This window comes from Salvelinus fontinalis, chromosome 29 (genome assembly GCF_029448725.1).
Source record: "Salvelinus fontinalis isolate EN_2023a chromosome 29, ASM2944872v1, whole genome shotgun sequence".
In the NCBI taxonomy this organism is placed as follows: Eukaryota; Metazoa; Chordata; class Actinopteri; order Salmoniformes; family Salmonidae; genus Salvelinus; species Salvelinus fontinalis.
In genome coordinates this window covers 42,071,579-42,086,445 of record NC_074693.1, presented here as the reverse complement: position 1 = coordinate 42,086,445, position 14,867 = coordinate 42,071,579, and the positions used below count along the sequence as shown (strand labels likewise).

The 14,867-nt window shown below is 41.1% G+C and overlaps 1 protein-coding gene across 1 annotated transcript in view; it reads right to left on the bottom strand.

The window, feature by feature from the left end:
• Window positions 1–14,867, bottom strand: part of LOC129827993 (GPI ethanolamine phosphate transferase 2-like) — a 132,650-nt gene that overhangs the window by 48,338 nt on the left and 69,445 nt on the right. Inside the window, exons 7-8 of the mRNA XM_055889377.1 lie at window positions 13,592–13,809; window positions 9,912–10,187 (exon numbers count right to left, since the gene is read on the bottom strand). Coding sequence (XP_055745352.1) covers window positions 9,912–10,187; window positions 13,592–13,809 — 494 coding nt within the window. The remainder of the gene's footprint in view (window positions 1–9,911; window positions 10,188–13,591; window positions 13,810–14,867) is intronic.

Genomic DNA, 14,867 nt, shown 5'->3' with positions numbered 1-14,867 from the left:
GTAGTTGAAGCAATTGAGGTAATACATGTAGATAGGGGTAAAGTGACTAGGCAACAGGATAGATAATAAACAGAGTAGCAGCAGTGTTGGTAGTTGAGGTAATATGTACATGTAGGTAGGGGTAAAGTGACTAGGCAACAGGATAGATAATAAACAGAGTAGCAGCAGTGTTGGTAGTTGAGGTAATATGTACATGTAGGTAGGGGTAAAGTGACTAGGCAACAGGATAGATCATAAACAGAGTAGCAGCAGTGTTGGTAGTTGAGGTAATATGTAGGGGTAAAGTGACTAGGCAATCAGGATAGATAATAAACAGAGTAGCAGCGTGTGTGTAAGAGTGTCAAAGAGTGTGAAAGTGTGTCTATGTGTTAGAGTGTGGCATTAATACGCGTGTGTGTGTGTGTGAGTCTATGTAGTGTGTTTTATTTGTGTTGGAGTATCAGTGTAGTATGTATGAGTGGGTTGGTAAAGTCTACTGAGTGTGCATAGAGCCAGTGCAAAAAATATAAACAAATTCATTATTATAATCAAAGCGGGTCAATGTAAATAGTCCAGGATCCATTTGGTGTTGGACGCTGAGCTTTAGTCAATGAACAGCATTCTCACGTGTGTGTTCCTTTTATCCAGGTGGGAAAGGGCAGTGTGGAGTGCAATAGAGATTGTGTCATCGGTGGATCTGTTGGGGCGGTATGCGAATTGGAGGGGGTCCAGGGTTTCTGGGATGATGGTGTTGATGTGAGCCATGACCAACCTTTCAAAGCATTTGATGGCTACAGATAGATGTGAGTGCTACGGTGCGGTAGTCATTTAGACATGTTACCTTGTCGTTCTTGGGCACAGGGACTACGGTGGTTTGCTTGAAACATGTAGTTATTACAGACTGCACTTATTAATGAAGCCGGTGACTGATGTGGTAAACTCCTCAATGCCATCGGATGAATTCCGGGAACATATTCCAGTCTGTGCTAGCAGAACAGTCCTGTAGCTTAGCATCCGCTTCATCGGACCACTTCCTGTTTGAGTTTTTGCTTGTAAGCAGGAATCAGGAAAATAGAGTTCTGGTCAGATTTGCTAAATGAAGGCCGAGGGAGAGCTTTGTACGCGTCTCTGTGTTTGGAGTAAAGGTAATCTAGAGTTGTTTTATTATTTTGCACAGATGACATGCTGGTAGAAATGAGGTAAAACAGATTCCAGTTTTTCTGCATTAAAATCACAGGCCACTAGGAGTGTCGCCTATGGATGAGTATTTTCTTGTTTGCTTATGGTCCTGTAGAGCTCGTTGAGTGCATCCTTAGTGCCAGCATAGTTTTGTGTTGGTAAATAGGCCGCTATGGGAAAATATGGTATTAAACTCTTGGTAAATAATATAGTCTACAGATTATCATGAGGTAATCCAACTCAGGCGAGTTAGAACATCTCAAGATAAGCGGAGACTTCCTGAATATTAGAGATCGTGCACCAGCTGTTGTTAACAAAGAGACACACACCACCCCCACGATGTTACAAGACACTGCCGTCCTTCCGATGCATAGAAAACCCAGCTAACTGTATATTATCCATGTCCTTGTTCAGACATGACTCCTGGAAGCATAGCATATTACTGTATTTCCTCTTCCGTTGATAGGAAAATACACTGCTCAAAAAAATAAAGGGAACACTTAAACAACACAATGTAACTCCAAGTCAATCACACTTCTGTGAAATCAAACTGTCCACTTAGGAAGCAACACTGATTGACAATAAATTTCACATGCTGTTGTGCAAATGGAATAGACAAAAGGTGGAAATTATAGGCAATTAGCAAGACACCCCCCAAAACAGGAGTGATTCTGCAGGTGGTGACCACAGACCACTTCTCAGTTCCTATGCTTCCTGGCTGATGTTTTGGTCACTTTTGAATGCTGGCGGTGCTCTGACTCTAGTGGTAGCATGAGATGGAGTCTACAACCCACACAAGTGGCTCAGGTAGTGCAGTTCATCCAGGATGGCACATCAATGCGAACTGTGGCAAAAAGGTTTCCTGTGTCTGTCAGCGTAGTGTCCAGAGCATGCAGGCGCTACCAGGAGACAGGCCAGTACATCAGGATACGTGGAGGAGGCCGTAGGAGGGCAACAACCCAGCAGCAGGACCGGTACCTCCGCCTTAGTGCAAGGAGGTGCACTGCCAGCGCCCTGCAAAATGACCTCCAGCAGGCCACAAATGTGCATTGCCAGAATTTTACATAATTATGACAACATTGAAGGATGTGCAATGTAACAGCAATATTTAGATTTAGGGTTGCCACCCGTTCGATAAAATACGGAACGGTTCTGTATTTCACTGAAAGAATAAACGTTTTGTTTTCGAAATTATAGTTTCCGCATTTGACCATATTAATGACATAAGGCTCGTATTTCTGTGTGTTTATTATATTATAATTAAGTCTATGATTTGATATTTGATAGAGCAGTCTGACTGAGCGGTGGTAGGCAGCAGCATGCTCGAAAGCATTCATTTAAACAGCACTTTCCTGCGTTTGCCAGCAGCTCTTCGCAATGCTTGAAGCACAGCTCTGTTTATGACTTCAAGCCTGTCAACTCCTTAGATTAGGCTGGCAATACTATAGTGCCTATAAGCACATCCAATCGTCAAAGGTATATGAAATACAAATGATATAGAGAGAAATAGTCAAATAATAACTACAACCTAAAACTTCTTAACTGGAAATATTGAAGACTCATGTTAAAAGGAACCACCAGCTTTCATATGTTGTGAGCAAGGAACTTAAACGTTAGCTTTTTTACATGTCGCATATTACACTTTTACTTTCTTCTCCAACACTGTGTTTTTGTATTATTTAAACCAAATTGAACATGTTTCATTATTTATTTGAGACTAAATAGATTTTATGTATGTATTATATCAAGTTAAAATAAAAGTGTTCATTCAGTATTGTTGTAATTGTCATTATTACAAATATATATATAAAAATCGGCCGAATAATCGGTAACGGCTTTTTTTGGTCCTCCAATAGGAGGTCCTTTAATAGGAGTAAACATTATTGGCACCTGTGTTTTTTATATCTCTTAATACCTCACCTTAGTTGTGGGATTGGAGAACACATTGGGAGGGATCTTAGACCTTTCCTCCATACAGAATCATTCCAGATCCTTGATATTCTTTGTCTGCACTTATGGACTGCCCTCTTCAATTCAAACCACAGGTTTTCAATGGGGTTAAAGTCTGGAGACAGACGGACAATTTTTTTCCCAGGTCAATTAACCATTTCTTCACTTGCAGCCAAGTTTCAGCATCCTGGCAGAGGCATCCAGGCCGTTGAAGTGCCCCAGGACCAGTGGAAGCAAAATAGCTCCATAACATCAAAGATCCACCATATTTTACAGTAGGTATGGGGGTATCTTCTGCATTTGCATCTTTCTTTCAACACCAAACCCACCACTAGTGTGCACGGCCAATAGCTCTAGTTTCATGTCATCTAACCATAGCACCGGTTCTGATCCAGGTGCCAATGCTGTTTAGCAAACGTCAGGCAATTAACTTTGTTGGATGACATGAAAATATATCTCTTTTGCAAACCAGCGGTGGGTTTTGGCATCTAAAGAAAGATGCAAATGCAAAAAGAATCCCATACGTATTGTAAATATGGAGGAGGATCTTGGATGTTATTGGCTATTTTGCTTCCACTGGTCCTGGGACCATTGTTAAGGTCAGTGGTGAACTTGACCCATACCAGGACATTTTAGCCAAAAACCTGGTTGTCTCTGCCAGGAGGCTCAATCTTGGCTGCAAGTGGATCTTCCAGCAAGACAATAACCCGAAGCACACATCAAAATCCACAAAGAAACGGTTAGTTGACCACAAAATAAGCATTCGGAAAGGCCATCTTAAGTCGCCGCACTTGAAAATTGTGGTTTGAATTGAAGGAGTCAGTCCATAAGCGCAGACGAAAGATATCAAGGATCTGGAACGATTCTGTACGGAGGAATGTCTAAGATCTCTCCCAATGTGTTCTCCAATCTCATAAAAGGTTTTAGAAAAAGGCTCAGTGCCGTTTTCCTCGCAAGGTGAGGTATTGAAAGGTGTTGAAAACAAGGGTGGCAATAATTTTGACCCATATCTTTTAGAGAAAAATATTTACTTGTGAAACAAAATCTCTTTCTCTGAGCAATTGTATTAGTAAAAACTAATATAATTTCACATTTTTTTTTAGCATACAATATAGCTCAATATTTGAATTATTTATCTTATACAGTCTTTTTTGCTAATCTTTACCATGGGTGCCAATAATGTTGGACCTGACTGCATATGCTAATCCAATAGCAGACTGGCACACTGCTGGAGATCTCGTCTGGTCTTTACGTGCGTTTATCATCAATAGGGCAGTTTGTCACCCAAGTCTTTGCCTGCTTACCTAATGGCACCTTATCCCCTATATAGTGCACTACTTTTGCCCAGGGCCCATAGGGCACTAAATAGGGAATAGGGTGCCATTCAGGACATAGCCATTATAACTCGACTTTTTTTGCCAGACCGTCTGGCATTGTCACACAAAAAGGAACCCCACAAGGCTCCCTCCTCTCCCCCCCTTCGGTTTATAAAGGCATGCTGACAGACATAGACACAAAAAGTAAACCTGTCGCGGCGCATCCAGCGGCGGGACCTCACTTCAGATCATCACAGACACATCCGGTCAATAATTGGAAGCGATGCAGTGTTCCCCGCCGTTGGCACTGTGTCTAAAAGTTGTCCGGGAACATCAAACGAGCCAATGTAAATCATTGCCTGCCAATCCTTTTTCGGAAGACATGGCTCCTGTTATGTCTGGCAAAACCAAACATCGCATTCCACAGTAAAAACCTCACACAAACGTTCAAGCATGGTGGCGGTGGTGTGATGGTTTGGAATGCTTTGCTGCCTCAGGACCTGGATGACTTTCCCTTGTTGAAGGAACCATGAATTTTGCTCTGTATTAGAGAATTCTAAAGGAGAATGTCAGGCCATCTATCTGTGAGCTAAAGCCTAGCTGGGTCATGCAGCAAGACAATGATCCAACACACACAAGCAATTCTACATCAGAAAGGCTCAAAATCAACACATTTAAAGATCTGGAATGGCCTAGTCAAAGTCCAGACCTAAACCTGATTAAGATGTTGTGGCAGGACCTGAGAAGAGCAGTTCATGCTCGAGAACCCACAAATGTCGCTAAGTTAAATTGTACGCTATGCTGTGCGCTATGCTGTGCGCAGTCAAAAGAAAATGACATGCTTGCTAACTTGGTCAGCTACGTAATAAAAGGAGTCTGTTTTCAACAAATCAACAGTTTTAAACTATTGTATTTTAACCAAGAAAGCTAAATAAATGTTCAAATCAGTACTGAGTGAATGACCAACATCATTTTGGAATGAACGCTTTCAATCTGTCCATTTAAATGGTCTGTCAAAATCAATGTTTTAAGAACAGGGTGTGTTAACGGTTAGAGTTACCGGCTGTGGATCTGAAGACTGTGGGTTTGTCTCCCAGAGGAAACATTTTGACCATCATTTAGTTATAGTTTTGACAGCCCCCCTCCCACACACACTTACTTTCATTAATTAGGTGGCTCTTAAAAGAGCCTTTGAGTTTGTAGAGTGGCAGACAAGTGGCAGTGAGTGTTGGTGGTGTGTACTACTGCGTGTGTCTTGCGAGAATGGAGGAAAGACCAGCTTTCAGACTCTAAAGGAAGAGGTTGTTGCCCTCATCCATGAGATGCACGCCATCTCTACGGTACTTCCCAAGGACACAGTGCTTTATGGCAGAGTAGAGGATTGTGGGCATGGGCTTGTCACAGAGAAATAAATGCAAGCTGGCCCATGTGGAGCTGACAATTGACTTATGCCAATTCCAATGCACACCGTACACATGGTCATTCGCACACTATCAATACTTAAAATGTATGTTCTGTTCCAAATCTGTGCATAGTCCGATCTGTTTTCATATTTATACTGTCATATATAAATGAGGCAATGTGTCCTCTTTCACTGGAGTTGGACAGCTGTGTACAAAATGACTAAGAACATTTGTAGTTAAAGGATTTAGAGCAGATTTGTAAATGTGTATATATTTTTCTTAAGAGTGTTTGGTACTTGTATTTTACAGGGGTTTCTCAGCATTGTTTGTATCTGGAGTTATCAAGATTGTTCTTGACGACCCACAGGGTTATACATGTTTTTTTTTTTTTTCAAGTCCAGTGTTACCACACCTGATTCTACTACTCAGGTGTTCATTCAAGACCTCAGCTGTTCATCACGACCATGAACAGTAGAATCAGGTGTGCTAGAACTGGGATTGAACAAAAAAAGCCTGCATAAAACTGCAGCTTCTCAAGAGCAATTGTGGCCATCCCTGAATTGTATTTACAAAGTTGACTATATCTGACGAATGTACATTTGGTTGTAAATGCTATATTTAGTGATAATTCACTTTTGTTTACAGGTTATGTAGGACTTTCTTCAGTAAACTTGTAGGTTCCAGGGGCTTGCTCGATTGAGAAATCAGGACATGTTTTACCCCAGTTTACTCCAAATTGGCTTAAGTGAGTTTCTGTTTTTTTGCTTCCCTCTGGAAAATCAGCTGTTAATATTAAATAAATACTAACAACTACATTATTTCTGTTGACATTTGTGATTACTGTTTACTTTGAACTAACTTTTATTGCTGTGTTATGCTGTATTGTGAGACATAGAATATTATATGTTGTATAATAATCTTGTGTAAAAAAACATGGAAATTAAAAACAAAAAAATATGTTTTAAGTGAGAAGTAGGCATGGTCTGAAGCCAAAAAAGACAGGAAATTCACATGAGCACCACAAGGCCTATTCCATCCATGCTCTACCAAGATTTTACAGCACACAGCTTTGGTCTACGCTTTGACCTACTACAGTAGCTATAATAGTATTGTACTTCAAACTATGTGTAGGCAGGTTTCTTAGGGTTCAAACCTTATCAAACAGCCTACTTCATACTCTGAGGGATAATGGACTTTACAGTGTACAGCTATTATAATGTATACAATATACAGTAAGAGTCAAACGTTTGGACACACCTACTCATTCAAGATTTTTATTTTTTATTTTTTTTAAACTATTTTCGACATTGTAGAATAATAGTGAAATAACACATATGGAATTATGTAGTAAGCAAAAAAGTTTAAACAAATACAAATATTTGCACACCCGTGGCATTCTCTCAACCAGCTTCCTGAGGAATGCACATATGTGAAGTTCTCACATATGCTGAGCACTTGTTGGCTGCTTTTCTTTCACTCCGCGGTCCAACTCATCCCAAACCATCTCAATTGGGTTGAGGTGATTGTGGAGGCCAGGTCATCTGATGCAGCACTCCATCACTTCCTTCTTGGTCAAATAGCCCTTACACAGCCTGGAGGTGTGTTTTGGGTCATTGCCCTGCCGAAAAACAAATGATAGTCCCACTAAGCGAGCGGTGGCTACTTGTGGCTACTTTGAAGAATCTCAAATATAAAATATAATTTTATTTGTTGAACACTTTTTTGGTTATTACATGATTCCATATGTGTTATTACATCGTTTTGATGTCTTCACTATTATTCTACATTGTAGAAAATAGTACCAACAAAAAATACTCTTACGTGAGTAGGTGTATTCAAGTCTCTGAATGTCCTTGAGTGGCCCAGCCAGAGTCCGAACCCGATCGAACATCTTTGGAGAGACCTGAAAATAGCTGCGCAGCGACGCTCCCCATTCAACCTGACAGAGTTCGAGAGGATCTGCAGAGAAGAATCTGAGAAACTCCTCCAAATACAGGTGTGCCAAGCTTGTAGCATCATACCCAAGAAGACTCGAGGCTGTAAAAAGTTTTTCAACAAAGTACTGAGTAAAGGGTCTTATGTAAGGGTGGTATTTCCATTTTTAATGTTTAATACATTTGCAAAAATGTCTTAAAACCTGTTTTTGCTTCATAATTATAGGGTACTGTGAAAAAAAAAACAATTTAATCAATTCTAGAATAATGATGTAATGTAACAAAATGTGGGAAAAAAATTGAAGGGTCTGAATACTTTCCGAATGCACTGTATCTATCCTAATGATAAAAAAAATAAAAAATAAATGTTTCTGTTAGTTCCCAGAAGAGAGAGAGAAGAGGCCACTTTTTCAAACATAATTAAGAAAGCTTAATGACACTCGTGACTTAGAAGTAGAAAAAAACAGTTTGTCTTTAAAACTTTTTCTGGAAAGACTAATTCATTTTAATTATTCACCTCTCTTTATGTTGCATGGTTTTAATAGTATGACTTGCAGGGACAGAAATAAGTAATTACAAAGAAAGAACAGCATCATTTCGAAGACCTTTTGTCTCAAACGGTGTATTTTTTTATCAACATGCAATGCAATTATTTAACCTGTCTGCTCAATATATACAGACGTGCTCAAATTTGTTGGTACACATTAGTCACATGCGCCGAATACAACAGGTGTAGAGCTCAACAATGCAGTTTCAAAAAATACAGATAAGAATAACAGATAAAAGTAACAAGTAATTAAAGCGCAGCAGTGAAATAACAATAGCGAGATTATATACAGGTGGGTACCGGTACAGAGTCAATGTACAGGGGGCACCGGTTAATTGAGGTAGTATGTACATGTAGGTAGAGTTATTAAAGTAACTATGCATAGATGACAACAGAGAGTATCAGTGGTGTAAAGAGGGGGTGGGGGGGGGGGGGGCAATGCAAATAGTACGGGTAGCCTTTTGACTAGATGTTCAGGAGTCTTATGGCTTGGGGGTAGAAGTCTGTTTAGAAGCCTCTTGGACCAAGACTTGGAGCTCCGGTACCGCTTGCCGTGCGCTTGCAGAGAGAACAGTCTATGACTTGAGTGGCTGGAGTCATTGAACATTGTTAGGGCCTTCCTCTGGCACCGCCTGGTATAGAGGTCCTGGATGTCAGAAACCTTGGCCCCAGTGATGTACTGGGCCGTACGCACTACCCTCTGTAGTGCCTTGCGGTCGGAGGCCGAGCAGTTGTCATACCAGGCAGTGATGCAACCAGTCAGGATGCCCTTCACCTTGGAGTTCAGCTTGTATCTCTTTGGCAGTTATCCTTGGTTCTTTATCTGTTCAATCTGGGGTCGATTCTCCTCTTACAGTTCCATGGACCTTAAACTTCTTAATAATATTTGCAACTGTTGTCACATGAACATCAAGCTGCTTGGAGATGGTCTTGTAGCCTTTACCATGCTTGTCTATTATTTTCTTTCTCATCTCCTCAGACAAATGTCTCCTTTGCTTTCTCTGGTCCATGTTCAGTGTGGTGCACACAACGATACCAAACACCTCAGTGACTACTTTTCTCCATTTAAATAGGCTGAATGACTGATTACAAGATTGGAGACATGTGTGATACTAATTAAATGAGTTATATCACTATAATCAAATCATTTATTATCTTTTCTAAGGGATACCAACATAAGTGTCCAGCCCATTTTAGAATATCTTTGTAGAATAAGCAATAATTCATCTCTTTTCACAGCTTCTTTGCTTTATTCTATGACATACCAAAGGCACGCAAGTATACATGATCAAATTCATTTCATCACTTTTCAGGAGGAACGAAGCATTTTTTCAATGAGCTGAAAGTGTACCAACAAATTTGAGAACGTCTGTATAATGTCGATGGCAGGGAATAGGCTACTGTGGTCGGGGAGGGTCAGAGAAAAAAATGCACTCGCCTAATTCTTCAAGTGATAGTTCTCTCCAAGGTCAGTGTCAAAAGTTTTCAGACCTCAAAAGTGGTCTGAAAACGACCATTAATTGAGCGTAAAGTTTGACCAGTCTGTAGAAGACCAATAGCTACTAGTGTCTCATTGGAGATGGTTCTCAGACAATGTACTCACCTTACCAGGGGGCTTTGCTCCCTTCCTGGCTGCCATGGATACCAGAATGCAGAGCAGGCCAGAGGAGAGGGCCACTGCCCCGAACACCAGGCCCCAGGAGAGGCTGCAGAAGTAGCAGGCGCTCTCGGCCGACGTGCACACCAGCATGTGCACGGAGAACAGGAGCAGGCACAGCAGGTAGAAGGGCAGCGAAAGCAGAGCCGAGGACACGGGGAGATCCACCTCTGACGCGCCGCTCAGTGCCTCGGGCATGGCCAGCAGCAGGAGGAGAAGGAGCTGGAGAGAGAATGAGGAACGCACACACTCAGTCCAGTCATGGATGTAAGCAAAAACAGACTCACAAGGGTGTGCAAATATGCACATACATAATGCAAAAACACCGGACAGACCGAGCTCACCTTTATAGCTACAAGTCTTTGCAATATGTTGCATGAGGTCAATGAGTCATACAGTAAAGGACACAGAAGATGGAGAGAGATGGCTGGATAGATGGGCAAACTACGAGGTAACACTGGAGTCAATGTGTGAACATTGGATTGAGTCCAAGCAAAAGCATCATTTGTGTGCTTCCCTATCTTTGCATTTGGATTTTGGCTTGACTGAGTTCTTTCAACAGGAACCTTTCAATGTGCCATCTTGGAAGCAAATATGGAAGCTCTTTCTTTTCAAAGCAAACAAGTACATGGAACACAAGAGACAAGAGTTCCAGGTCCTTTTACTACATAGTTCCCTTTCTCTTCCCCTCTCTACGGACTAAATCTATCAGGGACCGTGCAGTGGAGAGAAGACTAGATGCCTTGTCCTTGAGTATCGACTGGGACCAACTGCTGACAAGTCCAACTTTTTATTTTGGAAACAGCCTCTTTTCTCTCTCTCTCTCTCTGCTTCTCTCTTCCTGATAGAAGGCAGTCGCCTCTCGAGGGACACTTCTTAGTTTCTATTCAGAGTTTGGGATATTTTTGTCAACTTTCCCAACTGCTCCCAATAATACTCGCTGGGGAGTCTATGCAGAGCGTTCTATGTCGTGCTGCAATTAGCAGTTTTATTTCTGAAAAGAAGTAAATAACTTGTAGGGAGACGGTCTTAAAGCACGAGAGCATGACAACAAACCCAGTGAACTCAACGGAAACTGGCCTAAAATTTGAGTACAAACTGGAATAAATGCAACGCATTTCAAATAGGTAAAACCTTTGTCGTTCATATCTTATTTATGGTGCGTACAGTATTTACTGTTGCTAAGCAAATTCTAAAAGCGAAGGCAATCTTCTAAACCCAGGAGGCTACAACATACAGTATATTCTATAAAAACAATTCATAGAAAACATCTCACAGCTCCACCAATGATCCAAAACGGTCCAACGTTAAGTCAAACCCTTACACAAATAGTGTACACAAAAAGTGAGCAAATGCCAACACGTTCTGTGATTTTCTTATGATTATTGTCTTCCGCTTTTACCGGCAAATTACCTCTTTGCATATGAAAGCCCCGTCTCCAAGATGAAACGCATTCAAATGAACGTAAGCTGTGACTGCAACAGTCAGCATGAGAGCACAGCAGATTTTTCTCTGTTAATTTGTTTTGAAGGGTACGCATGGGAATTGCCCCATCCAATATTGTTCACATGGAAGATTTGTCGTACAAGCCCAGGAAAGTTGTATTGTTACTGAGTGTCCCTTCGCCCCCAGAAAAAGTTTACTTGGAGAAATGCTTGGTCAACAAAGAGCAGTATAAAGATGTTTTGACCTTTAAAGCATCGCTAAACCATTTAACTTGCTACCGATGCACCAAATCTGGAACCAACAGGACCCTGAACAGCTTCTACTCCCAAGACACAAGACTGCTAAATAGTTAGTTAAATAGTGAACCAATTAGCTACCTGGACTATTTGCATTGACCCTTTTTGCACAAACTTATTTTGACTTATTTTCACATACGCTGCTGCTACTGTTTATTATCTATCCTGTTGCCTAGTCACTTTATTTATAGTGATGTAAATATCTAAATCAATCACCTTGTACCCCTGCACATCAAATAGGTACTGGTATCCCATGTAACATGATATAGCAAAGTTATCGTTACTCACAATATATTTATTATGACTTTTATTATTACGTGTTATCACTTTTCAATTATTTCTCCATTTTCTTTCTCTATGCATTGTTGGGAAGGGCCCGTAGATAAGTATTTCACTTTTAGTCTACCCCTGTGGTTTACAGAAACACGTGACAAAAACATTTCATTTGATTCGATTTGAACCCGATAATTAAACAATCTGGCACCTCACTTCATTAGAGACCGTTTGCTCAAGTGGTTGGCAGCGGCAACGTTGAGAAGTAGCTACGGTAAAGATCAAGGCGTCATCTAAAGTTATCACAGACAGAGGAAACAGAACGATCTGTTATCCAATCAGAACTCTGGCGAAGTGCTGTTCCCACTGTATGGTTATTCTCACGCTAGCTCGAGGTCATTTTAATAATTGAAGGCTATATCGACACTCTCTGTAAAGATAAACCATGGGATTAAGTCAAGTCAAGCCTTATAACAACATTAAAACTGTTCATTAAAATGTATTGTGTTCTATGATATTCCCTAGATATTGGTTCTCTTCAGCAGCAGAATTGGCATCTTAAAATGCTAATATTTGGATGTGGGTTGTGTGTGATATGTACCACATAACACCAGTTTACAATGCAACGTGCTCATTTAGGCTAATACCATTCAATATGACAAACATCAGCAATATCCCACCACGGCCACATACATACCATGCACTGGCATGCATATGTACTGTACATAACACTTTTGGTATAATGTATACAAGTGTTCATCGTCATCATGATCAGCATGTAGTGGCAGCCCCTGACATGTCTCTGACGACACCGACACAAGTATTCAATTGTGTTTCTCAGTCATGTTGTTCTCAACAACCCCCCAATTCTGTCACATCTCTGGGAAGCAGAGGTGCTGTTGTGATAACATGCTGCACGTCTGGTATCTGATTGGAAGTTCACTTTCAGAGTCTGCTATTGGTCAACAACTCGGATGTTGAATTCATATGGTTATACGTTGGTCTTCGATGAATTGTCCCTCTCTCTTTTGCTCATGTCCTGCTTTGGTGAGGTACCTACACTGCCTCTCTCTAGCTCCTCCCCATGGACCTTTTGTGGCATGGTCTTTAGGACCTTGACTTCTCTCTCTCTCTCTCTCTCCCGCTTCGATCATGCCTAGAATAATGCCAGTAATGCCTTGAAACGTGTGGTTTAGCCTTGTATGTGAATTGATTCATTTCTCAGACATTTCTTGAAAGCCTATTCCTGTAACTCAACAACAGTCCTGCTTACACATTGCTAAATTGTATTTATGGAGTCAGATAATATTTTAATAGACTTTGCATAGTCTTATTATGGGTTGCATGCAAAGTACATGTGTATGTATATATGTATATATATATATATATATAAATATTTATATACACACACAAGATATTACCGACTACATCATCACCACTATCAACATCATCATGTAACTTCCTGTCCCTCACTCCCAGCTCTGGGGTGAAGTTCCCCTAGGTACAGACCTAGGGTCAGGTTTCCCATCCCCCCCAATCTTAACCTTAACCATTCGTGGGGAAAATCCCAAACTGACACAAGCGTCTGGGGGGCAACACCCCACTACCCACCTGGAAGACGAGGACCATGCCCACCACCATGGAATACATGTCGTATTTGCCCATCTGCTTGCTGAGGGCCGCGCTCATGACCCTGAGGGCCTCCAGGTACTGCTTGAGCACCTTCTTCCCAATGTTGTTCAGCACCTCTGACGTGTTGCCCTCCACCACCAGCTTCAACCAGTTACCATGGGATTTCTCCGCCATGCGGAACTGCTCATAACCCTCCTCTGTGGGCGAGAGAGAGGGAGACAATTATGAGAGGAGGGCGAGGAAAGGAAGGCGTTATGCCAAAGTGTGAGTGATATAAGATGTCAATCAATTTCACATGAACAATAAACTAACTACTACTAGTGGTGGTAGTAGTTGCAAAGGTAGACACACAATAACTAACAGAGGCACCTTTCAAGAATGTGTTGTATATGTTGTACAGCGGCAATCACACAATAATACACTAATAGTTACTCCCGTGTTAGTCAGAAACCACGGGTAATGATTTACACACGTTTAATTCACAAAACATGCTCAAATCATTTGCGCCGGAGACTTGGAGAAAAGTATCATCGATAACCAATCAACAGCACGTTCACGCCATATCATTTGTATGCAGATTTACAGCTCCATTAGTCCGCTCGTAATTCACTTAACATCGCCAACTCATAGCCAGGATATTAAAAAAAATCCATTCAACATTGTTAACTTTCCTGTATTCATTTCATTCAAGCATTTTAAGAATCTTCCAAAATTGCATTTTGGGTATGGCTGACATGGTAATTGTAAAATCATGTAGCCAACGATTATGGATGAAGACCGCCACGAAAACAAAATGACCGTGATGATCGTTCCAAAAGTCCAGGACCATCACAGCCCTAATTTTGTGAACAATAACATTCAAAAGTAGAGTATAAAAAAACAACCTTTCGCTTTGGCTTTGTCCAACTGTTCTAGAACGCGTACAACTTGACTAATACCCACCGTTTGCTGGCGCCTCCATCTGAGTCATATGAACGTAACTATGATAAATGGAGATTGTGATTATGTCGGACACAGGAACGGATGTGGAAAAATACGAGCCTTCCGCCATAGGCATGAATCAAACAATACAAAAGGACCTTGGTCAGAGTGAAAGTGAAAGATCGATTGGTCAGAGGAGGGCTTTTTTTTGTATCCACAAGATGCCTGAAGTTATTAGCAAACCAAAGATATTAAAAAGACAGCGGAAATGAGTGTGAGAGACATGGGCCGTATACTCTAATGTGAACTGTCATTACACTTTCATCAGTTCATC